The 27,490-nt window shown below is 36.0% G+C and overlaps 1 protein-coding gene and 1 non-coding gene across 8 annotated transcripts; both read right to left on the bottom strand.

Moving 5' to 3' along the window:
• Positions 1-501: 501 nt before the first annotated feature.
• On the bottom strand, positions 502-9,261 carry LOC127101066 (uncharacterized). 7 transcript variants are annotated; one of them, XM_051038388.1, is made up of 13 exons: positions 9,158-9,261; positions 8,855-8,944; positions 8,624-8,732; positions 7,052-7,216; positions 5,774-5,992; positions 5,221-5,298; positions 4,445-4,983; positions 4,248-4,358; positions 3,674-4,161; positions 2,884-3,052; positions 1,261-1,500; positions 1,041-1,175; positions 502-924 (listed from the first exon to the last, which is right to left on the bottom strand). In XM_051038388.1, exons 3-13 carry the CDS (start codon positions 8,715-8,717, stop codon positions 793-795), a joined length of 2,370 nt encoding a protein of 789 aa, XP_050894345.1. In that variant the 5' UTR covers positions 8,718-8,732; positions 8,855-8,944; positions 9,158-9,261; the 3' UTR covers positions 502-792. The 7 variants fall into 7 exon arrangements, with proteins under 7 accessions (XP_050894345.1, XP_050894344.1, XP_050894347.1 ...); XM_051038387.1 differs by having other exon boundaries at positions 9,047-9,250; XM_051038390.1 differs by having other exon boundaries at positions 8,624-8,743; positions 8,841-8,944; positions 9,047-9,250.
• Positions 9,262-17,125: 7,864 nt separating this feature from the next.
• On the bottom strand, positions 17,126-17,232 carry LOC127108653 (small nucleolar RNA R71). The gene has a single exon (XR_007796177.1). It is a non-coding gene; the product is annotated as a small nucleolar RNA R71 (small nucleolar RNA).
• Positions 17,233-27,490: the final 10,258 nt, after the last annotated feature.

The following is a 27,490-nucleotide window of genomic DNA, read 5'->3' on the forward strand; positions in this document are numbered from 1 at the left end:
ATAAAGACAAAGATCAAATGCATGTAATTCAAGAGAAGAGTACACATAAAGAGAAGGAGCATACTTCAGAGCAAGAACTTTTACAAAATCAAGAGCAGGGACCTGGTAAAGATTCAAGAAATATGAGACAATTACAAGGAATTGGTACAGGCCAGCCTAAATATAACAATTTTGAATTTTAATACATTTCACTATTTAACTTTGTTGTAGGCAAAAAAGCCAACGCCGTTTATTTCAAATTCATGATAACTTTAACATAATTTTAAATTTGCAATATATTTTAACTTTTTCTTTGGCAAAGTAAACAGTATCATAAAAGATTAGTCATTCCAACTAAGACTGCTACCAGTATAACCCCAATTAACAAACTACAAGAAATTTTATTAGAGAGAAAAAATCAAAAGAAAAATAAACCAAGCCTTAAAATCTTAACCTATGAAGGATGGAATTGAATCCCATCAGGTGAAGCATATAAAAGTAATCTCAAAAGAAGCCAGTTGCTCTGTTCAACAAGTCTAGACTATTGAATAGCAGAGCTCTCTAGTGAGTTATGACACATGTATTGATTAAAACATTTCAAAACAGAAAAAACTCAACGGTTAACCATCTTTACATAATTCACATATTGACCAGAGAACCTCAACAAGAATTACATAGCCGCCCATTGTATATTCTAGCTAAATAATATTATAGCAAACAAAGATGTGTGTGTACTTGAACACAACATACATGGTATACTGGGAACCTCTTCAATGTTATCATCGGCTGATCTTTTCGAAGAAATAACATCAACTAACCTTGTTCTTCAATTATTCTTGTCACAAGTCCAACAGCAATTGTTCTTCCTAATGATCTAAGGGATACTCTTCCAAGCGCTTTACATCTAGAAAACTCTACCACACAGACTGGCTCATTCAAAATCACCTGAGAAATTACAAACAATAAGTCATTCAAGCTGAGTCAGTTGCATTGTAGACAAAAAGATATTATGGATATTCTCTATGAAATAACAAGGCAACAAACTTAGTTATGTTATTCACCTCAATTACTGCACTTTGTTTTGACGTGAGACAGCGAGGGGACTTTTTGGTCACCTTACCAGTCTTGGGATCAAGTATCGACAATATTCTTGAAACTCTAGCAGGTTCCTTTGCATGATGAATATGAAACTCTAACTGCCAATATACAAAAAACAAAATTGACATTTTTCCTAATACACAATATCAGAAAATGAAGTGCAAGGAATGTGATAATGCACACCTGAGCGCCAACCAATATGGGACTTGCACCATCCAAGACAAGCAATTTCAACTCTAAATGCTTTGCAACAGCAACAGGAAAGTCGGGATGGCATAATACACCTCCAGCCAATACATGACTTCCATCAACACCATGCAACGTTACAGCTACGTTATCTCCAGCTCTTGCAACAGAGCAGGCATTAGAGTCACGCTCCAATGTGCGTACTGTTCCAACAACATCTGAAGGCATAACTAGTACCTATAATTAATAACTTTATGGTTAAAGAGAGAAATGGTTTTATTTTACGTCATGTTAAAAAGAATTTACGCATGTGCTTTCATTCCGTACAGAATTGCCTGTACTGTAGTTATACATTAACACGTACAACAAAGTTAAATGTACAGGCTATACCAACTCTAATTATATCAATAGTTTTATCCGAAGAATGAAAAACTGAAACAAAATAAAAACGGCATGACAATTGACTGTTGGATTTTTTGACATCAAATTCAGTCAAGAATCATACAATAATCTCTAAGTAGAAAACTAAATATTACAACCTGAACGCACACAACAAATATTGCTATGGTACATATGAATTCTTTAAATTGTGAACCCCGCTTTATAACTTAGTTACCCCATTCCTTATATAAAAAAGTGATTGCACATTATTAATGTTGATATAAAATCTTCATAAGTAGCACTTCTCACAATATGAATTACCGAGTCGGGGCATAACAACAGAATTTTTAGTGAAGTTATCCTTTAAAAATCAACAAGACTGACACTTACTTATGTTTAACGAACCAGATGTTACAAGACAGAGTGGGTGAAACAGTATCATGTGCAATATTAAATATGATAGGAGCACTCTGTGATGCAAGAGGTAGACCACATGATTGAACGTGGGATTGATAGAAATAAATGATCGAGCAGACAAACATTCATGCTTCAGAACAAGGAATAGCTGGAAAACAATATATTGTAGCCTAGCTCCGTCCGGAATAGCCAGAAAAAAGTACTTTTATGGGCTATTGAAAAGGACATTTGCAAAGAACTCTAAAATGAGCTCATCAAGTACTTTTTTCTCATCATCCTGATCAAATTTGTTGTCCTAGTATTTTGGGTTGTGTCCCTATCCAAATTTTTTGTTTTATTTTAGTCTCTCAGTTTACCAATTATATACAAAATTGTCAATATAATAGTAATTCTTCATCCAAAGTATTTTGTTAAATATTTGAATTGTGAGATGATATTTTATAAAAATAAACAGAGAAGTCCCTATGGCTATTACTGTGGTAGTCTTACATGAAAATCAGTTAGCGACTGTGTCATGCCAATATTTTATATAATAAAGATTTGAATGGAAAATCATGATAACGAAAAAAAAAATTAATGGATGAGTTGATGTAATTTGTATATTAATTGATTAAAATGAACATGTTGATAAAGAAAAAACAAAATAAACACAAATAAAAGCATTGGGGTGAGGGACCAACTTTAACAGAAAGTTATTAATTCCTACCAAAAGAAACTTGGTTTCAGATCGGTAGAAACACTTCTAATTTGAATTATTAATCTGAATCTTTCATTTGAGTTTTTAATAATAGTAAGTCAGTCGCAACACTACCCATTTTATACCTTTGTTCCATTTCGAAGAGCTCCTGCTTCCAGTTTACCACAAGCAGACACCTGTCCTTGTGCAGTTGATTTGATGGCATCACATATTGGCATTAGCAGAGGTTTGGCGAATTCTCTAGTAGGAGGTTGTAGTGAGTCAACTGCATCTAACAGATAAGATCCAGTATACCTGTTTCACAATCAAACAACCATCATTTTTTAGCACACTATAAAATGAATATATGCACTCTGTTTGATTTTCTCAATTTTCAAGACCAATGTCAAGATGCTAAATTTTATTTGGCTAAAATTTGACTTTTCCACAAGAAATTTGGTAGAGTATGATCAGCGACATAAATATGTACTACTACATTCTACTGCATGTCAGAAAGTTCAGGACTCGTGCTGCACATATTAAGTAGGTTTTAGGATCAAAGTAGCTTCAGTTGGAGTGGATAAATTGGTCTTGTCTGCAATTCTAATTTCTACTCAATTGGGATTTTAAAGCAAAAACAACAGGTCAAGTAGGATCTACAGAAAATAAGATGCCGTCTATGAGATATTAAACTTTCAACAAAAATTGCTGTTTTATGCTTCAGTCATAGAGGAAGTTCAGCCTTTCTAATTAATAGCACCCTCCCCTTCCTCTTTGTCCACTCCTTCTCTCATATATTGTTAAATATCAGAGAGGAAAAGTGCTTAGGTGTTTTTATTTTGAACAATTACACGCGCTGCTTATGTCACAGTTCCATAACACTATTAATTGCCCATCAAAGGGAAGTTAAGATCACATCTAGAATAAGTGACATACCAGTTTTTGAAACGAGCATCAGAAGGGGCTGCTACCAGATTTTGATTTTCCATGGCACTCAGGGGAATCCATAAGAGAGAAGAATCTTTGAACCCACATGAGCGAAGAAAAATTCCCAGCTGATGTCTTATAAAATCAAATCGGTCTTTGGAGTATGCCACAGCATCCATCTTATTCACTGCAACTATAACATGGTCTACACCAAAACTTCTAATAAGCTGTGCATGCTCTTTTGTTTGTCCTTTACTACCATCCATACCAGCTTCAAATGCACCAAATGAGGCATCTATAACAAGAATTGCAGCATCAGCTTGTGTTGCACCAGAAATCATGTTTGGGATGAAGTCTTTATGACCAGGAGAGTCAAGCACAACAACGTGATATTTCGTAGTGTCGAAATATGCCACAGCCACTGTCATGGTTATTCCCCGTTCCCTTTCTTCTGAACTTTCATCAAGTGCCCAAGCATAAGCAAAGGATCCCTTGCCCTGATTAAAAGAAAAGAGGGGGCAGAAATTGACACTTGAACTCAAAAGCATCAAGCACTAAAAAAATTACTCCACAGTGAAATTACCTGTAACTTGGCCTCTTTTTCATTCTTGTGCATTTCTTTCTTGGAAATTCGCCCCAATAGGTGTAATAACCTGCCAGATAGTGTTGATTTTCCAGAATCAACATGACCAACCTGCAATTGACAGATTAAGTACTATGAGACATTTCATCCTTGAAATATAATCCTGGAATATAGGAAAGAATAGACCGCTGGCATACAATTGCAAGATTCAACTGAGTCAATGTATCTTCAGAATGTTGAGGAAGCATCCACTTTTCTGGCGTGTAAGAAACTTGTTGATGAGGTGCCTTAGAAGTAGTTTTATCAAAATTTCCAGATTTTACATCAAGAACTGTGTGGTTAAAACTGCTGGAAGCACTTTCAGAATTTCCATCTTTGTTAGAAGACAAACTAAGCTTGTCACTTTCTTCGACTTTGGGCAGTGTAGACGAACGACTGGAGTATTCTTTGCTTGATTGGATACCATTTGTACCATTTTTTGAAGAATTTATTTTTTTCGCATTATCCCCTTTGTCCTTTGGCAAAAATGTTGATAAACTGTTCAAAGTTTCACCAATTGTTTCTAGATCAATTTCTACATTTTTAGAAAGCTTGTTTTGAGCCGCACTACCCTGCTTGCTGTTTTGTATTAAGGATGATGAGTTGTCTGCCCTTTCAGTATTGAATTCTACAGCAAGTTCACTCTTCTGTCTGCTGTTTTGTGAAAACTGTGAATCTTTAGCATTTTTAACTTTGTCTGAAAACATACAGAAATATAAGATGCATTAACATTTATCCAAAATGAACTAAAACATGAAGAAACTAAATATACAAAAATATAAGATGCATTAACATTTATCCAAAATGAACTAAAACATGAAGAAACTAAATATGGGGGGAGGGGGGATTCTACTGTTTTTTTTCCTTTTCTGGTTAAAGCTAGGGTGCCAAAGTTACAGCCTGAAGACAGATAGATAGGTTGAGGGAGGGATACCTTTCAAACCCACTTTTGAAGAATGTAGGCCAGTATGAACCACATCATCCGGAGATGGAACGTCAAACTTGAAAGGATCTGTGCACCCCAATAAAAAAGATTTTATCACTATTGTTTAAAAATGAATGGCTAAGGTTTGCTTTTATGTACAAGGAGTTCCAAGAGCTAAAACAACTTACAAATTCAACTAATAAGATATTTTATTCTAATAAATACTCCTTCCGTCTCATACTAAGAGTCATGTTTGGAATATTTGCTTGTCATATTTATCATTTTAGAATACCAATGAAGTATTACTTACCTACTTCTACTAATAATAACCTCACTACTAATACCCTTATTTATTGTTTTACAAACCACCAAACTACTTTATTAAGAATGATATTTTAGTCAATGAAGCTCACTTTATAATGGAAATTAGTACACTCCATAATTTACTTAGTTTGCATAATCTTAAAAGACATTTGATATAGATGAAGGAAGTAATACATAAAAGTCAAATATCATAGAAACTACACTAATTCTACAAACGCATATTAAAACGTGTGAAGACCTATATTTAAAGAGGGAGGGCTTTGAGTATTAAAAGTCTTATGAATTTCATGAAATTCTCCTTGGACATTCTCAAGCTTGTGGATGTTACTGCTATCTGTCCAAAAACCAACACCTTGCGTTGGAAATAATTCAACCTCTTTGGAACTCTGGTGTGGTACTGATTGAAAAATAGACCTGGCCAGCTTGGACGCTCCAGGAGTTTTGTTTATATCTTCAACTGCATCAAAGAGATTTTTCAGCAGGTTATAGGCATATCATATCCATTGTTGTAAACCTAGCACTATACAATGTGGGATATACAGAGCTAAAGTTTAGATCTCAACTAGTCCTTTGAAATTTGGCTAAAGTTGAATTCCATCTAAGTTGTCAAAACCAGGACAAGAACTACCACAAGAACTAAGACCAATTAACTATCAATCTCGCTTAATAGGCTTTCCCCTAGTTCGGGAGTTTTTAAAAAAGACGGGGAAGGTTTGGAAATTTTCAAAATCCCTCCAAAGCCCCCCCTCCTCAGTTGCTTTTAACATTTACTCATAATTACGGGATTTCAAAGGAAAAATAACACAATTTACTAATTTGACAGTTTGTAGAGCCGTTCACCCAAAGTGTTAGTGATTTGGTTTAAGAAAAGGAGATTTGCAACATATTTCCAAAGCCATTGTTCCTGCTGTCGAAAACATCGCCATTATGTGCAGTGGGCGGGGCAAGCTCACAGCTGAACTATACTCTTCATGCACCTACCAGAATTCTGCTCTGTCGCAAGGACACTCTACCTAGATTTGGGCCCCAACCTCGAGAAGCACAAGGATGCAAACTATGCGATGTACCATGACAGTAACTTCAACTACAGACTGGCAGGGGACATCGCTCAAGAACAACTCCAAAGGGGAGAACATTCCGGTGAATAATTTCCTGTCACACAGCCGCAACTCCGCTGGCCACAAGTACAGTCTTTGGCTATGATATGGAGTGTAGCGCGGTGGACAGTCAAATCAACAGAAAGTTCAAACAATATCCGATCATAGACCTCCGTTTCATATATATATAAATAAAAGGGAACATTAATTTTCAAAAGATAAGAGTAAAATAGTACATTGGTCATACTAATTCTCATTGCCTTCTCATCATTTGGCATCCAAACAAATAAACAAGGTGAGGGATTTCTGTTCCCTCCCCACCCACTCATAGCTATTAGCTACCTAACACAGACTAATGGAACTTTATTCCCCCTTTAGACCTAGCACTAAACTAAATGATTCTTCAATAATTGGATTACCTGTTTTGTTACTGTTGGAAGTTCCATTGTTAACCAAGGGATGACGTACAACACCACAAATATCGCACGAAGTCATACTCTCATCGTTGTCATACGTGCAAATAGGGCATTGCCAAACTCCCGGCCTAATGGTCTCTTGCTTTGCGTCGGGTCCTTCTCCTGCTCCTGTTACAACAGAAAAATGCTATGAGGTTTGTCAAATAAAAATATTAAGTAACATTACCAAGATATCAACATAGATTTCAGATCAAAAATAATTTCCGTACTCCATGTGACTCTTCTCCGTCCAAATGTTTTGATTAATCAAATTGAGATTTCCTTATATACAAATGTTTTAATTAACCAATTTGGGATTTCCTCTATCCAAATTTGGTCATCATTGATAATAGCACACTTTACTAAATAATGAGCTACCCTATTCCTATTCACCCAAAAAAAACGGCTACCCTATACCCCTGTCTACCAATATATCTAAAAATACAAGAGAACCGGCTTTTAAATTTTTATTCATCATAAAATAAGCTAGGTTGGTTTAAGAATTGCCCAGGAAATTTTAGGAAATGTTGGAATATAAGAAAATATATTATAATATCTTGATAATAATATTATGCTATAACATATTAGTTTATGCCATAGGATTAGTTTTATCTTTAAGTATATCTATTAACATTAATTCCCATACTACTAAGTTATGGTAATGATTTGTTTCCGATTTTCTTATTTATTTAGGACTGGGATTCTTGTATCCCCGTATATAAGGTTGGTGTTTGGTCTTATTGTATCAAGTTAGCATCAAATCATTATCAATCATATTTCACCATAACTACATTTTTTTATTTACTAGTTTCCTTCTTTTATCTAAACCGGTAACTTCAACGCCAATGTTGTTCATGGATGTTACAGCCCATGTTTGTCGCACGAAGCCATAGTGGTTTAATGGTCAGCCATGAGTGTCTGGAAATGGGGAAACTCCATCCACCATTAAGCATTGACTACACTGCTTTTAGGAGTAATGAGTTAAAGACACTAGACTGATTAAATAATATGTATGTAATCATAATGTAAGCCGTCAACTAACTTAACTCTTTTCAAAGTTGAAACAACTAATAAACTCTTCTCTTGATGATAAAGATGACAACTATTAAACTTCTATATATACATGAGCCTCTCGTTAAAATTGACCCACCCAAATCAAACAAACTAACCAAATACATACACACACAACCTCTAACTACCTTAACCACCCATCCTAACTGTTTCATTCCTTCTATGTACTTCTAACTCACTTTCTTGTCCTCCTTATTCTGAGGCTCAACACATGACAAACCTAACTAAAAAATTAAAACACCAGTGATATGGGTTAGGACAGCAAATGGATGTTATGCAGATGTGCGCTCAATTTGTGATATTAACACAGTTTATCACCCTAACAAATTAACCACCAACAGTTTTTCCTATAAAATAAAATAAAGAGCAACAATATAATTCAGATAAACTAACTAAAAACAATTAATAATTAAGATAAAGTAAGTAGTTTCTGTTAAAAATGAAAAAGAAGATAAACTAACTAACCATAGTTTTCAGCTTCAACATCATAATCATAGTCATCATAGTCCTCGTAGTCATCGTCGTAGTAATCGATTCCATAATTTACTTTCCGAGGCATGGTTTTCACAGCACACTGAGAACCACACAAACACACAAATAACACAAAACAGAAGATTAATTGAAAAGGGAAAAAAAGCTGATTCGAGTAACAGAAGCTGAGGAAACTTATCACTCAACAAAAACAAAAATTCGTACGTGTGCTGTGTATAATGAGTGAGTAAAACCAGTTAACAGAGGCGCGTGTGAATGAAGCACTCGAAAGAGTGTAACTGTAAAACCTAATTGCTGAAAACAAAAGCAATGGATTAATTGAAACGAATGATAAATTGATGTAAAATTAAATTGATGAAAATGAAGAAAATGAAATTGGGTTGGTTAGTGAAAAACCTTGAATCGGGATTAGGAAGGGAATAGGGTTGTGAATTGAAAAGAGGGGAAATGGAAGAAAATGGAATTGGAAGGTGAAGTTAAACAAGTGTGATCGGAATAAGCACCGACATTGTCATCCCTAACTTCTTCTAACTTCTAATCCACCCGAGCCATATACGCCTATAAACTCATCATCGACCTTTCGGATTGTTCGGAAAAAAATAATAATAATATAAAAAAAAAATTCACTAGCCTATGTATTTCTTTTCAATTTTTAAAAAAATATTTAACTTTTATTTTAATTTTGAGTATTTATGATTAGTTGTGATGAAATAATAAAAATCAAGCTTTCACTCGCTAAGAGTATGATAAATAAATAAATGTAACAATTTTAGAAGATAAGGATTTTGAATGGCTTTAAGATTTTTAGGATATTGAGAGTTAAATCGGTGAGGTGACAATCTAATGTATGTCGGTGTTTTCTTGTGTTATTGGTTATCTCCTTGGTATTATGGTACTGACGCATTTATAATTATGGATCTTGAATCGGGTGAACCAAGTATCCCTATAATATATCAACCTTTATAAGAATTGTTGATTCCCTGAAATCCAATAGATGTAGTTAATCTCCACGACTTCCCAACTATTGATTATTGGCCCAGTATACGCTCCACCCATTATTATGGAGATAGAAACAGGAAGTTTTGGCGATGCATCCTAACAAGCGGTGGTTGGCCCAAACGAAAGGGGTTAAAACTAATAAAGAGGCGACTCGAAAAGGACAGAGTGTGTGCCTTTCACCCCGCCCCCAATGTTTTTCTCAATAATACCACTACATATTCCCTCAAACACGAGGGCTCGTAGAGGTCGAAGTGTTTTAACCACTGACTTATCTTCAGGCATTCCTAAGGAGCCTTATCGAGGCGTTTACTCCTGCCATTCGGTCTCAAAGTTTTGGATGATCTTTCTGGATGAGGATTGACTGTAACTCTCTTGACGAGACATAATTGAGCCCCTCAAAAGAGACTTTGTCGAGCCCCTCTAAAGAGATTTTGTCAAGTCGCACGAGTAAGACTTTGTTGAGTCCCTTAGGAGAGATTGTGTTCACTCCCTCATTCGAGACTTTGTTGAGTCCCTCATACGAGATTATGTTAAGTCTCTCAAGAAAGACTTTGTCGAGTCTCTAAAAAAAAACTATGTTGATTCCCTCAGAGGACGATTTTTGTTGAGTCCCTCAGGCAAGACTTTATTGAATCCTCTGACGAGACTGTGTTGAGTACCTTAGAAGACGATTTCCTCAAGCATTGCTTGGGCGGATTCAATTTTTTGCATTTAGTAAATTATACGTATTCTCGCCATTTGCAGAGCATTTGTACACCTAGTGTGTAGAAGTTTCTTTCGAAGGGTTACGTTTATGCCTTTGGCGATTCGTGTATGCCATTCTTAGCGTGATGTCCCTTTTGTTATTAAAAGTATTAGTGTTGAATGAGTGTCCTATCAAAGTGTTAAGGATTCTTCTATGGTGGTTCAACAATGTATTTGCCTCATAGGGCGACAAGGATCTTAACGTGGAAGTACATTGATATTATTATTGTAGTTGCATGTCCCTAATTCATTCGGATGGAGCACCTCAATTCGATTATTTTGTTGTTTGTCTTTTCGCTTTCATATTTGATTTAATTTTGATTATCGAATCTCTTTCATGATTGCACGTCTATGAATGAAGTTTCAAATGATTCGTTTTTAGCATGCATAAACCATTGGTTATGTTTGATCTTGATCATGATGTTTTTAGTCAATTGCATGAATAAGTGGAATAAGAACCTTTTGTGCTTTTTATTTGAGTTGGATACAAAGAAAAATCTCAAAGTGCTTTTAAAAACTATGAAAATTTGAGATTTTTTGTGTTTGATTTGATTCATGCAAATCAAGCACACTTTCTGATTCAAATCAAATTGGACAGAGGCAACACTCGAACTTTCTAATCATTTGATTCGAATCATTTTTTACACGTGATTCAAATCAATTTCTTACCGGTCACCTCTGTTTGATTTGATTTGAATCAAATATTGTACATGATTCGAATCAAACACTTTTTTCAGCATTTTCCAGTTAGGTTTGTTGTATTTGATTCAGATTAAAGTTTGCCCATGATTCGAATCATGAGGTCTTTGATTTGAATCACATTTTCCTCATGATTCGAATTAACTGAAAAATGTTCAAAATTATGTTTTTTTTCTTTTATTCCATCTCACTTGTTCATTTGAGTCAAATTATGAATTGCTTTTGATTCGAATCTAACTGTCTTTTTCAATAATTTCCAATGCTTAACCTCAAGCACATATAAAACCCTTTTGTCATCATTTTTCACAATATAATATCATAATCTACATTGTGAGTTAGTGAAAAAACAATTTCCTCTATTTTGAAAGTTCAAAGTCTTGCAACCAAATTCTTGCATCTTCAGCTTCAATTTAATTTAGATCTTGATAACAACAGATTTATAATTGATTGAAGGAGGCATGTTCTTGAAACTAATCGTTCTTGGAGATTTGGTTGAGATTTTAATGTTGTTTGCAAGATTTAGGTGATTGTCAATGGTGATGACAAATTCCATTAAAAAGAATTCGGTTCTTCTCTCGATAATTACCTTAGTAGTGATTTTGTGGAATGCTAAGGATAAGGCAGAGTTCTTCTCAAATCTTCGAACAATTCATCGTTCAAGGAATCGGTAGGATCAAGGGGTTGATTGTTACACACGAAGGATTTGAGTAGATTGGTGATATTGGAAGATTCAAGAAGCATAAATCGAGTAAAGATTACGTAAAAGAGTTTTGCATTGCGCTATATACAAGTCAATATCCATATAGGAGATTTTAATTTTCTCAGTTGTATTGTGAAATGGTGATTGTATGAACTCTTACAAACATTTGTAAAATATAAAGGAATTATGCAGATTCCAATGGGAAACCATTGAAGAGTGCACGTAGGCAAAGCGAGGACGAACGTCTAAGCACTATAAATCTCGGCGTCATCTCTCTCTCTCTCTCTCTCTCTCTCTCTCTCTCTCTCTCTCTCTATCTATATATATATATATATATATATATATATATATATATATATATATATATATATATATATATATATATATATATATATATATATATATATATATAGTGTGCGTGCGCATTTAATTTTGTAATATTTGCATGCTTGGGTATTTCAATTCTAGCGTAGTTTATCGTTGATTCAATTGATAGTTATTTATTACGTAAGCATTAGGTTTTATTGGAATTAGATACCCTGTTGAGTTGAATTGGTGATTTAAATTTTGATAAACAATTGAGGTTAGAAATCTTTACATTGAATCATTGTGTAAACGCACCTTGTGTTTCATCATATTCATCTTCGCTGTTTGTGAAACGATCTAATGTTAATGTGATCGAAATTCAAATAGTATAATTTTCACATTTTCACATCAAACCTTTCGCTCGTAATTATTTTGAAAACATTCTGATAACTTTTATAAACAGCGGTTGAATTTTATTTGGGTCTATTCACCCTCTCTAGGCGATGTTCCTACTCCCATATTCACACTCAATGATTTGCATCAAGAACTGGTCTTTTGGTTGTGTCTAATCGACATCCACAAATTGTGAATATGACGGAAGATGATTATCAGAAGGGAGCGTATAATAAAGCACATGTTTTCAAAGGCGAAAGTCATACTTATTGGAAACTGAACATGTACGTACACTTGTTGTCGATTGTCAAAAATTTGTGGTGTGTCGTTATCAAGGGACCATATATTCCCAAGGCCAATTACGACATTGTTAAACATCTAAATGATTGGGATGATGCTGAAACCAAAAAGGCTTCATATAATTTGAAAGCGATGAACATACTTATTTTCACTTTAAGCGCTAAAGTGTTATATTCTATTTCACATCTTAAGAGGATTAACTCCATATACCATGGTTGAATAACCTTTTCCCCTAGGACAATCATCTTATCTTCTTGCTTTCTAGTTATCAACCCAAATTGTGAAAACCCCCCTTTTGGGATATCCTCATACTCGTGACTCTTAAAGAGGCCATGCTGATGCTTATGATGAGAGAAAGAGAGCTCACACAAGAAAATATGGTATAAGAGATGAAATTTTGAGATGCAATAAGGTGTGAAATTTTGAAATTTTGAGATGTATAAGAGAGCTCATACATATTTATAATGCATTTCTTGACGATTTGATCTTGTATTCATGGCAAGCAATTTTAGGAAATTGTGCTGATTAAAAATCAGATCCAAATCATTCCAAATTAGGTGTGACAATCGATTGGCTATAGGCTCCAAGCGATTGGATAGTCAAATCTTTTTGAATATTAAGAGCTTATCATCAATGTTTGGATTTTATTTCCTTGGAGCACACATTTGACTTGGATAGGATATGAAAATATGCATGCCAAGCTTCTCAAATAGATTGCTTTAATGTGCCAACTGATTGGGATTATGTTAGTCAACCTCATTGGTGCATTTTGGGCCTCGTGCTGGATTTTTTTCCTTCTCTGCACCCCTGTTAAGCTTTATTTGCACCTCATTCTATAAAATACTTAGAAAATCGTCTTTTTGGTTAGTAAACATGATTTATTGAGATGAGCAAAATTAAATAAACTATCTTAAATGATTAATAAGAGTTTTTTAATCATTTTAACCTTAAAATAGTGTGTTACCTCTGTTATCAAAAGACCTTGATAAAAATTTCCCTTAAAGGGAACACTGACATATTATCCATATTTACCAAAAGCACTCTTGGGTTAACTTAACCTATATATTATTCTCCTCCCCCCCTACACAGGAGGTTCGACAGTTCAAAAACCTATATGTTGTTGTTGCCCTTGGTTACTAGGGGCAACCCTATGGTCAGATATTTCTATTGGCCTGACTTGCACAATTTAAGGAACCGGATGTACATCGAAAAAATTGGCTATTCGACCTATTTGATTGACCAATAATTTGTAATTATGGTTAGTATTTTGAATTAGAGGATTGGGCACTGTACTGATTTGCTAAGTAAGCATGTTAACCATTTTGTGGTTACTTTCATCCACTTGTTGCCTTTTAGACAACATGGAATTTGTTGTTAGAGCAAACATATTTTGAGGGGCAATCCAACTAAGATAATAAATGTCCCTTTCGATGCCATTGTCATCCTCTTGGACAAACATGCTGACCATTAATAACTCTGATGCAAAAATGTATAATTTCGCGTGAGGTATTCGGATTGTAGATTTTGTCAAGTAGGCCTTTATCTCGTCGAATGCCTCTTGATGCTCCGACTCCTATCTGAATTCATTTTCGCCTTTTAGATAGAGTAGTGACGATAATGCTTGGGTTTTGCCACTTAAGTTGGAAATACACCTTTTTTGGAAGTTGATTTTTCATAGTAATGACTGCAGTTGCTTCTTGGCCGAGGGAGGCAACGTTTCCAATATTACCTTAATTTTGTTTTGATTTATTTCAATCTCCTTCTCATGGACTACAAATCCCAAGGAAGTCTCATGTACAAATAGAAAAATACGTTTCAGAGGATTCATTTTTAATCCATATTTTCTCATCCTCTCAAAGGATTGTCGAAGGTGGTCAATGTGACCATTTTTGGATGAAGATTTAATGACAATGATATCTATATAGATGATAACATGAAACTATATCACATTTTTAGACTTGATTTAATTAAATTATATCGTTATTTGATTCAATTTATTTTATATTATTCGATATTACTCGGTATTTTCTTATTATTTATTTCAGGTATCATTATTTAAAGCACGTGTGAAAAAGAAAGAAGAGGGGTGCAAAAAGAGGATTTTCTAGGAAAAGCAGCAAGCTAAGCACCAAAGCCCAGCCCACGTTTGGAACAAAGGAAATGGCTGTCACGACCGCCACGAGCACATGCCGAGCGCCACGTCCTAAAACCTAGTGTTACGACTGTAACACATAGTGTGACGGACGTCACACATTCCATCCTATATTTTAGGCTTTACGTGCGTAACGGAGTGGACGGTTTCTCCTAAATTTTCTCCTGCACTCGTAGACGTTTTGAATGACACTGAAGACCCATTTGAGGAAACGGTTATTTTTGAGAGGTGAATATAAATAGACCTCACAAAAGCCAATTGAGCTCTCTTCTCCGTACAATTTTGCCAGCATTATTTTTCCAGACACTCTAAATTTCCAAGCAATTTATTTCCTTTTCTTTTCTAGTTTAATTTCCGAAGCATACAGTTTATTTTCTCACGATAGTTTCTACACCGAAAATTATTGTGTAATTTTACTGGATCTAACCTTACGTTAGATCATAGTATTTTATTTCCTTGTTTTTATTTTCCTATCTGATTGAGAATTGTGAAGAACAAATACAACCGACTTGTGATGGGGTGTTCGAGCATCGAAGCTAGGAGATAAAATCCAGAATTCTAGTATTTTTCCAGGTTCATTAATTAATTAATTTATCATTTTAATTTACATATGCTTTGTTCCGCTTTTATATATATTGCTTGTTTGATATGGCCGTATTTATGCATGATTATTGTTTGTGCATGTTTATCATGTCTGGCTAATTAATTTAGATATCGGTATGTAAAGTAATCGGAATAAAGGAATTCAAATTGAGTTGGTTTTAAATTTATTTCAAAATATAGTCACTCCTTTTCTGGTCTCAATTTACAGAGTTAATACCAAGGTTTTTGTACGAGAGTAAAAGACATAAAGAAGTTAAAGTCAATAGAACGACGGTTTGAGTTTTTAACTGGACAGTGTAAATTGAACATTAACTTTAAATCAGGGCGAAAGCAATTTTTAAGGTTAATTAAATTCTAATCATTTTCAAAATTTATTTTTAAAAGTTAAATGTGAGGACGAGAGTTAAGCATTTAAGTTTAATCATATAATCTAAGTCAACAGAGCGATAGTTTGAGACGAGAGTGTTTAAACGGTTAGTATTTTCTCAAAAGGAGTTTCTATAGATTCTATTATTTTCAAAAAGTGATTTTAGATTTAATGAAATAGTGAGAGCGTATGTTAAAATATAAAGTCATAGTCTAATTCAACATAGCGAAAGTTTGAGGAAAAGACTTTTAATTAATAATGTCTACTGAAAAGACTTATTTTAAAATTAAGAAACAGACCAACGAAGATTTGATTCCCCAATTACGACGAACTACATACTGATATCCATATTATTTGATATTTTATCTAGATCCAAATTTAGTTTTACTTTTCCCCCTAATCATTAAAGTATCATCCGCCTTAGCTTTACGCAGTAACCCTAGAAAAACGGTAGATCGATTCATTAAGTCCTTGTGGGATCGATATATTTTAAAACTACGCGATTAGACTGTGCACTTGCAGTTAGTACCCCGATAGACTCATAAAGTCGCGATCAAGTTTTTGGCGCCGTTGCCGGGGACTTTTATTTAGTCGATATCGTAACTCTCCTGTTACGCTGTAGAGACTAAGGCAATTTTTATTTTATTTTTTCCTTTTTCGTTGATTTGTATGCCACACACTCGCTCACAAGGCGAGCCGTACTACTTACGAATCAACGACGTTGAACGATATCTCCGATTATTACGATGAATTCGGGAGTATCATGCTAGAAACAATCTTCCTCCAATCGAAATTCCTGATCTCAAAAATCTTCGTCCTTTAACGATACCAGCGATGGCCGAACCAGCTTGTGCTCTTCGAGATTACGCTGCTCCATCGCAGGATGAGCCGCATTCGAGTATTGCTCCATCCGCAATCAAAGCGAACAACTTCGAACTTAAACCTTCGCTGTTGCAGGCAGTGCAACAGAATCAATTTTCTGGAAATCCTACCGAGGATCCAAACCTTCATTTATCCGTATTTGTCCAATACGCTGACACTGTTAAAGCTAATGGTGTCACTTCAGAGGCAATTCGACTTCGTCTCTTTCCTTTCTCGTTAAGAGATAAAGCTAGAAGATGGCTTCAGTCTCTTCCTTCCAACTCAGTCACCACATGGAATGAGTTGAAGAAAGTCTTTCTTGCCCGATATTTTCCTCCAAGCAAAACAGCTATGTTGAGAGCCCAGATAAATGGATTTAAGCAAAAAGATAACGAATCTCTTTTCGAAGCATGGGAAAGATACAAGGACACGATGAGACTTTGTCCACACCATGGTTTAGAAGACTGGTTAGTAATTCACACCTTCTACAATGGTCTCTTGTACAACACAAGGTTAACAATAGACGTTGCCGTCGGTGGTGCGCTTATGGATAAACCTTACACCGACGCTTATCAACTTATCGAGAGCATGACCCAAAATCATTATCAGTGGGGAAGCGACCGAACAGTGGTAGAAAAACCTCAAACGAAAGGTGGCATGTACGAGATAAGTAGCCTTGATCATGTTAATGCAAAAGTGGATGCTCTTGCCCATGAAATTGAAAGTTTAAACGTATCACCTCCAGCCACCGTGGTTGCCGTAACTCAAAATTGCGAAGTCTGTGGAATTCAAGGTCACACTCCTACAGATTGTCAACTCCTAACAGGAATTCAAACAAATCAGGTGAACTATGTTCAAGGAAATCCTTACTCGCATACCTATAACTCAAACTGGAAGAACCATCCTAATTTTTCATATAAAAGTAACAACGCTTTATACGCACCAGGTCAAGCTCCCAGTCAAGCTCCAGCTGTACCACCTGGATATCAAAAGCCGACCCCATCTACACCTAACAATAACGTTCCTAGTAAATCCAACTTGGAAATCATGATGGAGAACTTCATAGCTTCTCAACAGCAAACCAATAAAGAGTTCTTAAACCAGAATGTACACACTAGCGAACAGATTAAACAATTAGCAAGTAAAGTAGATGCCCTGGCTACCCATAACAAAATGCTGGAAACACAAATCTCGCAAGTAGCTCAACAACAAGCGCCTACTGCTGCCCCAACTGGTACATTTTCTGGACAGCCCCAACCTAATCCGAAAGACCACGCTCATGCAATTATATTACGAAGTGGTACAGAGGTAGAAGGACAATTTGACCCAAGGATTGAGAACCAAAACTCTAAAAAGTCAACTGAGGAGGAAAGTAAACCTAAGGAAAAGGAAGAGTGTAATAAGGAAACCGTAGAAAAAAAAGAACCTTATGTACCTCCACCGCCTTACAAACCACCTATCCCTTATCCTCAAAGGCTAATTAAAACCAAAGACGCGGCCCAATTTAAAAATTTTGTTGACCTACTGAAACAATTAAACGTCACAATTCCTTTTACAGAAGCTATTACACAAATGCCCTCATATGCTAAGTTCTTAAAAGAAATTTTATCTAATAAAAGAAAACTTGAAGATAACGAAACCGTTACACTCACTGCTGAGTGTAGCGCAATAATCCAAAATATGCCTCCTAAACTTAAAGATCCTGGTAGTTTTTCTATACCCTGTCATATAGGAAAATTTGTCATAGACAAAGCTTTATGCGATTTAGGAGCCGGTATCAGTGTTATGCCCTTGTCGGTATGCAAGAAACTTGAAATGGGAGAATTAAGACCAACTAAAATGTCCGTGCAATTAGCATATCGTTCCGTTAGATATCCCGTAGGAATTCTTGAAAACGTTCTCGTGCGCTTAGGTCAATTCTACATTCCCACCGATTTTATAATTATGGACATAAGAGAAGATGAAGTTACCCCCATATATTGGGAAGACCCTTCTTAGCAACTGTCGGTGCTATCATAAACGTAAAACGAGGACGACCCACTTTCGAAGTAGGAGAAGAGAAAATTGAGTTTATTCTTTCCAAAATTTTGAAAGCACCTGCAATAGAAGACACATGTTACTTCATGGATATCATAGATGAATGCATAAAAGAAACAGAATTCGAAAATGACAATTTGTCCGACTATCATGTAGAAGACAAACTGAACCAATGTTTAGCAATAACATCAGACCCTACGCAATGCCTTAAGAAACCAACCCTCGACCTGAAAACACTTCCCAAAAATCTGATATATGAATTCCTAGACTTAGAACTTGAACGACCAGTAATAGTCAATGCAGACCTAGGAAAACTTGAAACCGAAAAACTCCTACATATCTTAAGAAAATATCCAACCGCATTAGGATACAACATCACCGATCTTAAAGGGATAAGTCCTTCTATTTGTATGCACCGCATCATGCTAGAAGAAGACTGTAAAACTTTTAGGGAACATCAAAGGAGACTATACCCGACCGTGAGTGAGGTAGTGAAGAAGGAAGTAACGAAGTTACTAGAGGCAGGTATCATATATCCTATATCCGATAGCAAATGGGTTAGTCCTGTACACGTAGTACCAAAGAAAGGAGGTATAACAGTGATCGAAAATGAAAAAGGAGAAACTATAACCAAACGAATTGAATCGGGATGGAGAATGTGCATTGATTATAGAAAGCTAAACAAAGCAACCCGAAAAGATCATTTTCCTTTACCATTCATAGACCAGATGTTAGAACGACTAGCCAAGCATTCTCATTTCTGCTATCTGGACGGTTACTCAGGTTTCTTTCAAATACCGATTCATCCTGATGACCAAGAAAAGACAACGTTCACATGTCCTTTTGGTACCTTCGCTTATCGACGAATGCCATTTGGCTTGTGCAATGCTCCTGCAACTTTCCAGAGGTGCATGATGGCAATATTCGCCGATTTTCTCGAAAGCATCATGGAAGTCTTCATGGATGACTTTTCCGTATGCGGGCAAAGTTTCGAAGAATGTCTTGAAAACCTAGAAAGAGTTCTAAAACGATGTGTAAAAGTAAACCTAGTACTTAATTGGGAAAAATGTCACTTTATGGTACAAGAAGGAATTGTTTTAGGACACATCATATCAAATAGAGGAATTGAAGTAGACAAAGCCAAAATAGAAGTAATCGAAAACCTTCAACCTCCGAAAACTGTGAGGGAAATACGAAGCTTCTTAGGACATGTCGGTTTTTACCGACGATTCATTAAAGATTTCTCTAAAATAACTAAACCTTTAACCGAATTATTAATGAAAGATGCTGAATTCATCTTCGACAATAAATGTTTAGAAGCATTTCAAACACTTAAACAAGCATTGATCTCCGCGCCCATAATGCAGACCCCAGATTGGAATGAACCTTTCGAAATAATGTGTGACGCAAGTGACTACGCCGTAGGCGCTGTTTTAGGACAACGAAAGGATAAAAAACTTCACGTCATATATTATGCGAGTAGAACTCTAGATGAAGCGCAAATGAATTACGCCACGACCGAGAAAGAACTTTTAGCAGTAGTATTTACACTAGATAAATTTCGTTCCTACTTGGTCGGAGCTAAAATAATCTTTTCCACTGATCACGCTGCCATTAAGTACCTCTTAACAAAAAAGGACGCTAAACCTAGACTCCTAAGGTGGATCTTGTTGCTACAAGAATTTGATTTTGAAATCAAAGATAAAAAAGGAACAGAAAACATAGTAGCAGATCACCTCTCTAGACTTTAAAACCTGGAACCGGAAAGAACATCGATCAACGATGATTTCTCGTACGATAAACTTATAGCTAATTTGGAAGAAAATAAAGCTGACAAACAGGTAGAAACCACCTTGGTTGTATGCGTTACACCATGGTACGCTGATTTTGTCAATTATTTAGCCGCCAGAGTGGTTCCACTTGATTTATCCTACCAACAAAAGAAACGATTCTTCCATGACATAAAACATTATTACTGGGACGACCCTTTACTTTTCAAAAGAGGCTCCGATGGTATTTTCCGTCGCTGTATACCTGAAGAAGAGGTAGAAAGTATAATCTAACATTGTCATTCCGCTCCTTATGGTGGACATGCAAGTACATCCAAAACCTGCTCTAAAATCCTACAAGCCGGTCTTTATTGGCCAAACATATGGAAGGATGTACATACCGTTGTCAAGAAATGCGATAGGTGTCAACGCACAGGAAACATATCTAAACGTGACGAAATGCCACAAAAAGGCATTTTGGAAGTAGAAATTTTCGATGTGTGGGGAATAGATTTCATGGGACCTTTTCCACCGTCTTTTGGTAACAAGTACATACTCGTAGCGGTTGACTACGTATCAAAATGGATTGAGGCTATAGCTTCTCCAACAAACGACACACGAGTAGTAATTAAACTCTTTAAGAATATAATCTTTCCAAGATTTGGTGTCCCAAGATAGTCATCAGTGACGGTGGATCTCATTTCATATCTAAAATACTCGAAAAATTATTGTGTTAAGTATGGTGTAAAACATCGAGTAGCAACACCTTACCATCCTCAAACTAGTGGACAAGTGGAAGTGTCTAATAGAGAAATTAAACGGATATTGGAAAAAACTGTCGCTACATCGAGGAAAGACTGGTCATCAAAATTACCCGAAGCTTTATGGGCATATCGAACCGCTTACAAAACTCCCATAGGAACAACCCCATTTAAGCTTATTTATGGTAAATCGTGTCACCTCCCAGTGAAGCTAGAACATAAGGCCTATTGGGCTATTAAAAATTTAAATTTAAACTATAAGACCGCCGGTGAAAAGCGAATTCTAGATATAAACGAATTAGAGGAACTTAGACAAGATGCATACGAACATGCCAAAATCTACAAGGAAAGAACGAAAAAATGGTATGATAAACGTATATCAAGGAAAACTTTCAAACAAAGCGATGTAGTCCTATTGTTTAACTCTAGACTTAAGTTATTCCCAGGAAAACTACGCTCTAGGTGGTCTGGCCCTTTCAAAGTCACTAATGTCTTTTCTAGTGGGGCTGTAGAAATTAAAGGAAAAACTATTGAATCATTTAGCGTAAACGGGCAGCGTCTAAAACATTATCATTATGCTGAAAACAATGAAGACTCGCAAGTCCTGCACTTAGACGTATTGTCTCCAAAATTAATAGATTAACATTTAATAGTTTTATGTCGAGCTTGCGACTTTAAACAAAGCGCTTCGTGGGAGACAACCCACAAATTTCTATTTTTCTTTGATTATTCTTTTGATTTTATTCAGTTTTCATTCTTCATTTTCTTTATATTATTAAATTTTTCTTTTTTTTTTCTTTCGGCATCTGGCCAAATCCTGACTAAAATTCTTGTTTTTCTTTTCTTTAGTTAACACTAACTTGATGGCACATATTGATCACATGGGTATCAATTTCCGAGGGAGAGCTCAGAGACAAAAATTTGAAGAACTTGCTGAGAGAGAGATGCACCCAAATTTTTATGCTGATGATTGTGCAATGATCGTACTTGGGCTAAGAGATAGTGTCATATATCTGCTGAGTCAAATAGGGTGGGAAACCACTCCTATTCGGAGACAATTTGTTACTTACCGGAGGCTAACTCTAGAATTCCTTAGCTCCCTGATTTATTTACCGAACCATGGAAAAGGAATAAACCGAGGTTTCATTCAATTCAGGATGTTCAATATGGAGTATCAGTATAACATTAGAGAATTTACTAACCTCTTAGGGTTCCCTACTTCTTTTGACACATTCACCATGAGCCAAGAAGACCTCTTTGAATATCGAGAGCTTGAGCATTTTTGGGGAAGTTTGACGGGAAATGACGAACCTGAGGAACATGAGTTTCTTTCTGGAAACATACATAACCCAGCTTTTCGTTATTTCCACAAGATCCTAGCACACACTCTTTTTGGGAAAAGATCAAACATTACCACAATATCACGTGATGAACTTTTCATAATATTTTGTGCTTCCCATAATCGTCCAGTGAATGGTGCCACTTATATGTTGGCGAGTTTTGACATCCTTATTCAAGATGACCGTGCACCGATTCAAATAGGAGGATTGATAACTATGATTGCTAATGTTATTGGATTGCGCCAACCCATGCTTGATTTGAACCCTTTTTGTGGTATTCAGCCTATGAATATACTTTTCCTTTTCAACACCATGTTTATAGGAAACCTTTGACCTGAAGAGTTTGAACTATTAATTAACAACCAAGCTTTTTACCTATTCACCATGCCTAGCCCAATGACTAGTGTCCATAACCGAAATAATTGGCTCTACAACCTGGATGGAATACCTTCTTCTGTTAGATCTGTTGAAACCATCCAAGATTATGAGATTCTTGACAACCAGATTCCTAATGTTGAGTCTAATCCGCAGACACCAACTGGTTACCATGATGCTGCCTCTCCACCTCATCCTATCCCGTCCGCAGAATCGGCAGTACCTGATCTTAGACATCATATGCCCGGAACTGATTATAATATCGCTATTCAAGTTTTGATGTCAGAACAAGATGCCATTAGAGAAGAGTTAACTATGATGGGACATGAATTTTTGGAATACATGAGTAGAATGACAAATCAATTTCACGAGTTGCTACACCGTGTCAATTCCTTTGCTCCTCCGACGAGAGATTCTACAAGTGGCTAAAAGAATTGCAGTTAACTAGTTTTAGTCTTAGAAAATTTATAGTTTTGTTTGACAATATTTTTAATCTTAGGATTTATTTTTCGCATGTTCTATTTTATCTTCAGTCAAATATTACATTATGTTTATTTTTATGAAGCTTCTGGCATTATTGGTTAAATTAAATTTCATTTTGATTTATGCACTGTCTAAAATTACCAATGATGATATATATTGTATGCTACTACTTACATGGCTTATTAGAGAAAAAATATATATTCTATGGTGTAGTAAAGTAGCAAATATAATAAACAAAATAATAAAAGTAGCAAATATAATAAACAAAACCAAAATAATAATAATAAAAAAATAATAAAGCACCCACGCATGCTGTCACGAACGTTTTGACCGTTGCATGATCAGATGTGTGACGAGCGTAACGCATGTTGTCACGGTCGCCACACCCCCATGGCGCCCGTCACGCATGCTGTCACGAGCGTGACAACCTGCTTTCTCGTGAAATGTTTTTGACCGTTGTCACGACCGTTACTCCCCTTTTCAATTCACCTTTATTCTATTCATCTCACCTCTTTATCCCCATTCAACTCACCTCCCTATCCCCATTAATTTTTTCTCACCCACTTCTCTTCCCAATTTCAAAACTCTTCCTATAAATACCTTCACTACATTTCTTCCTACACCACATCATTCCATTCTATACAAAAAAATTTCATCCTCTTTTCCTTTCTCCTTTTTTTTCTACCTACCAATCAAAATGGTGGAGAACCAACATCAAGTGCAATTTGGAAATATTATTTTCCGATTTGAAGATAGTAACTATCAACGGGAGCTGTTTGTTCGTTTCCAGCAACGCGGTGTCACATCTACCAGGTACCCAGATTTCAATTGCTTACAAGAATTAGGATTACATTAAGGTGTGTAATGGCTGCTTAGGTTATCCGATTTAACTTTTTTGTGCACACAAAATCACCCAACATACCCATCACTCACCTTGGAGTTTTTAAGCTCTTATTCATACACCACTCCAACTGGTGAGGACGAGTACTTAACCGGTGTCGCAAAATTCCGTATGTTCAACACTGAGTACGCATTATCTCAAGAACAATTGAGTGCCATGCTACATTTTCCTGAAGGAGACGACGTCCACCCAAGAATCCCTCCAAACTCAGAGTGGAACACGGTCACATTCGAACTTTTTGGAAAAATATCCGGTGTGGTAACCACCAATTGGGATGCATTACTTGCTTCACACATACACAACCCCACTATCCGGTATTTTATATGTATTTTGCAAAACACCATCTTTGGAAGATCCAACAACAACAAAGTTAACGCGAAAGAATTATTCTTCCTACACTGCATCTTTTCAGCAAATACAAAGGTAAACGCCGCCTCTTTCTTACTTCACCATATCCGTACCCTTTGTGCTCGAGGCAATCAACCTTTTGTGATTGGGGGATTAATAACCACCATCGCACTCGGTTTAAATTTAGGGGTCCGACTTCAGAATTTGCAATCTTTGCCACCCATGTTTATGGATATCAGCTATTGTCGCTCCTGCCGCTTAATCAAAAATAGGGTAGGCGGGAATTATTATCTTATGGTGAATAACCAAGAAATCCCAAGCGTCGTTATGCCCAACATTGCACTCATCGATGTTACTAACCCCAACAGATTCATCTACGATTTGAATGCTCCCGAACCTACCATGCCTACACAAGCAAACCCGCCCTCAGACGAGTTTGATGAAATGGAGCAAGGTGATCAAGATCCTGAACAACATTCTATCCCACATAATCCTTCTGATACTGTAGCTGGTCCATCCTCCCGACGTCGTCGAAGAAAAAGGCCTGCAACAAATGATGACATCATGGATGCTATTGAACATCAAGCCCAACGGCTTGATGCCATGCATGCGCAGAATAACGAAGTAATGCAACTGATGCGCCAGATGCAACAACAACAACAAGAGAGGAATGCAATAACCGACCAGAGGTTCACTGACTTGCTTAACATGTTTGATGACTTGGCAGTACGTGAACGATCACCGGGTTCGAGAACAAGAGGACGCAGGCAGAATTGAGTTTGGGTTCCATATTTTTTCCTTTTCTTTCGTTTTTTTTAAAACATTGGGGACAATGTTTTATTTAAGTGTAGGGGGAAAACTTTATTTCAAGTATGTTATTTCCCTTTAAAAAAAAAAAAAAATTCTTAAGTCAAGTCCCTAGTGTGAAATTTTTTATTATCTATTCTCCTCAATTTTCTTGAGCCATAACAAAATTCAACACACTCAATAAGTATAAAGGTTGCCTATTTTATAAAACTTGAGTGAAATTAAGACAAAATTATTACCGCCCCAACACTCTAAAAACCTCAGCATGTTAGATCAGCTTAAGTACCTATTATACCAACTCCTTGAACTTTTAGTTTTATAGTAACCCCGAGTAGTTTATACGAGAAGTCGACACCATCTTAATAGCAAACTATGTGGAGAGCCGATGAATACAAGTGAATGATTCCCAAAACAACATATTAAAAATCAGGAAATGCACTAATTAAGTTAGGTGATCCTTACCCGATCATTTAATCCAAAGGTCGCGGACCCTACAAAAACATAGTATGAACGATCCATTGTGAGTTGGTTCAGCGGTTTCTGGTGCTGAACTTGGTAGGGCGGACTACGGTCCGATCCCCCGCAATTTGCAATAGACTAAATAAAGAAGTTATCCAACTCATGTACCAGAACTTCTAACTAAGAGGGGATCAGAATCGCTAACCGGTTACTCCACTATGTGCGCAAAAAGATAAAGGGCTTAATGTGATTTTGCTAGAATGAAAACGGGTGAAATAAGAGTAAAAGAACTAGGCTGAGCTATAATAGCATGACTCGAACTGGTTTGCAAAAGGTGGGGTTATCTAGTGTTGTTACGGTAGTTTTCGATGTTAAGATTAAACTCAGGTTATTTCTAACGAGATTTACTTGCAATCTATTACGAATTGATGTGTGTTTGGAAATTTCATCTGGCTAATATTTTAAATTGGTTCCTACATTGTTTCTTGCTTGAGGACAAGCAAAAGTCTAAGTGTGGGGGAGTTTGATAACATGAAACTATATCACATTTTTAGACTTGATTTAATTAAATTATATCGTTATTTGATTCAATTTATTTTATATTATTCGATATTACTCGGTATTTTCTTATTATTTATTTCAGGTATCATTATTTAAAGCACGTGTGAAAAAGAAAGAAGAGGGGTGCAAAAAGAGGATTTTCTAGGAAAAGCAGCAAGCTAAGCACCAAAGCCCAACCCACGTTTAGAACAAAGGAAATGACTGTCACGACCGCCACGAGCACATGCCGAGCGCCACGTCCTAAAACCTAGTGTTACGACCGTAACACATAATGTGACGGACGTCACACATTCCATCCTATATTTTAGGCTTTACGTGCGTAACGGAGTGGACGGTTTCCCCTAAATTTTCTCCTGCACTCTTAGACGTTTTGAATGACACTGAAGACCCATTCGAGGAAACAGTTATTTTTGAGAGGTGAATATAAATAGACCTCACAAAAGCCAATTGAGCTCTCTTCTCCGTACAATTTTGCCAGCATTATTTTTCCAGCACTCTAAATTTCCAAGCAATTTATTTCCTTTTCTTTTCTAGTTTAATTTCCGAAGCATACAGTTTATTTTCTCACGATAGTTTCTACACCGGAAATTATTGTGTAATTTTACTGGATCTAACCTTACGTTAGATCATAGTATTTTATTTCCTTGTTTTTATTTTCCTATCTGATTGAGAATTGTGAAGAACAAATCCAACCGACTTGTGGTGGAGTGTTCGAGCATCGAAGCTAGGAGATAAAATCCATAATTCTAGTATTTTTCCAGGTTCATTAATTAATTAATTTATCATTTTAATTTACATATGCTTTGTTCCGCTGTTTTATATATATATATATATATTATATATATATATATATATATATATATATATATATATAT

The sequence above is a fragment of the Lathyrus oleraceus genome, chromosome 7 (genome assembly GCF_024323335.1).
Source record: "Lathyrus oleraceus cultivar Zhongwan6 chromosome 7, CAAS_Psat_ZW6_1.0, whole genome shotgun sequence".
Classification (NCBI taxonomy): Eukaryota; Viridiplantae; Streptophyta; class Magnoliopsida; order Fabales; family Fabaceae; genus Lathyrus; species Lathyrus oleraceus.

Coding starts and splice junctions, on each gene's coding strand:
- LOC127101066 (XM_051038388.1), bottom strand. CDS start 8,717: ATGCCTCGGAAAGTAAATTATGGAATCGATTACTACGACGATGACTAC. Junction 4,984..5,220: donor TTCAAAAGTGGGTTTGAAAG/GTATCCCTCCCT, acceptor GTATGTTTTCAG/ACAAAGTTAAAAATGCTAAA. Junction 3,053..3,673: donor GATGCTCGTTTCAAAAACTG/GTATGTCACTTA, acceptor ATTGTGAAACAG/GTATACTGGATCTTATCTGT.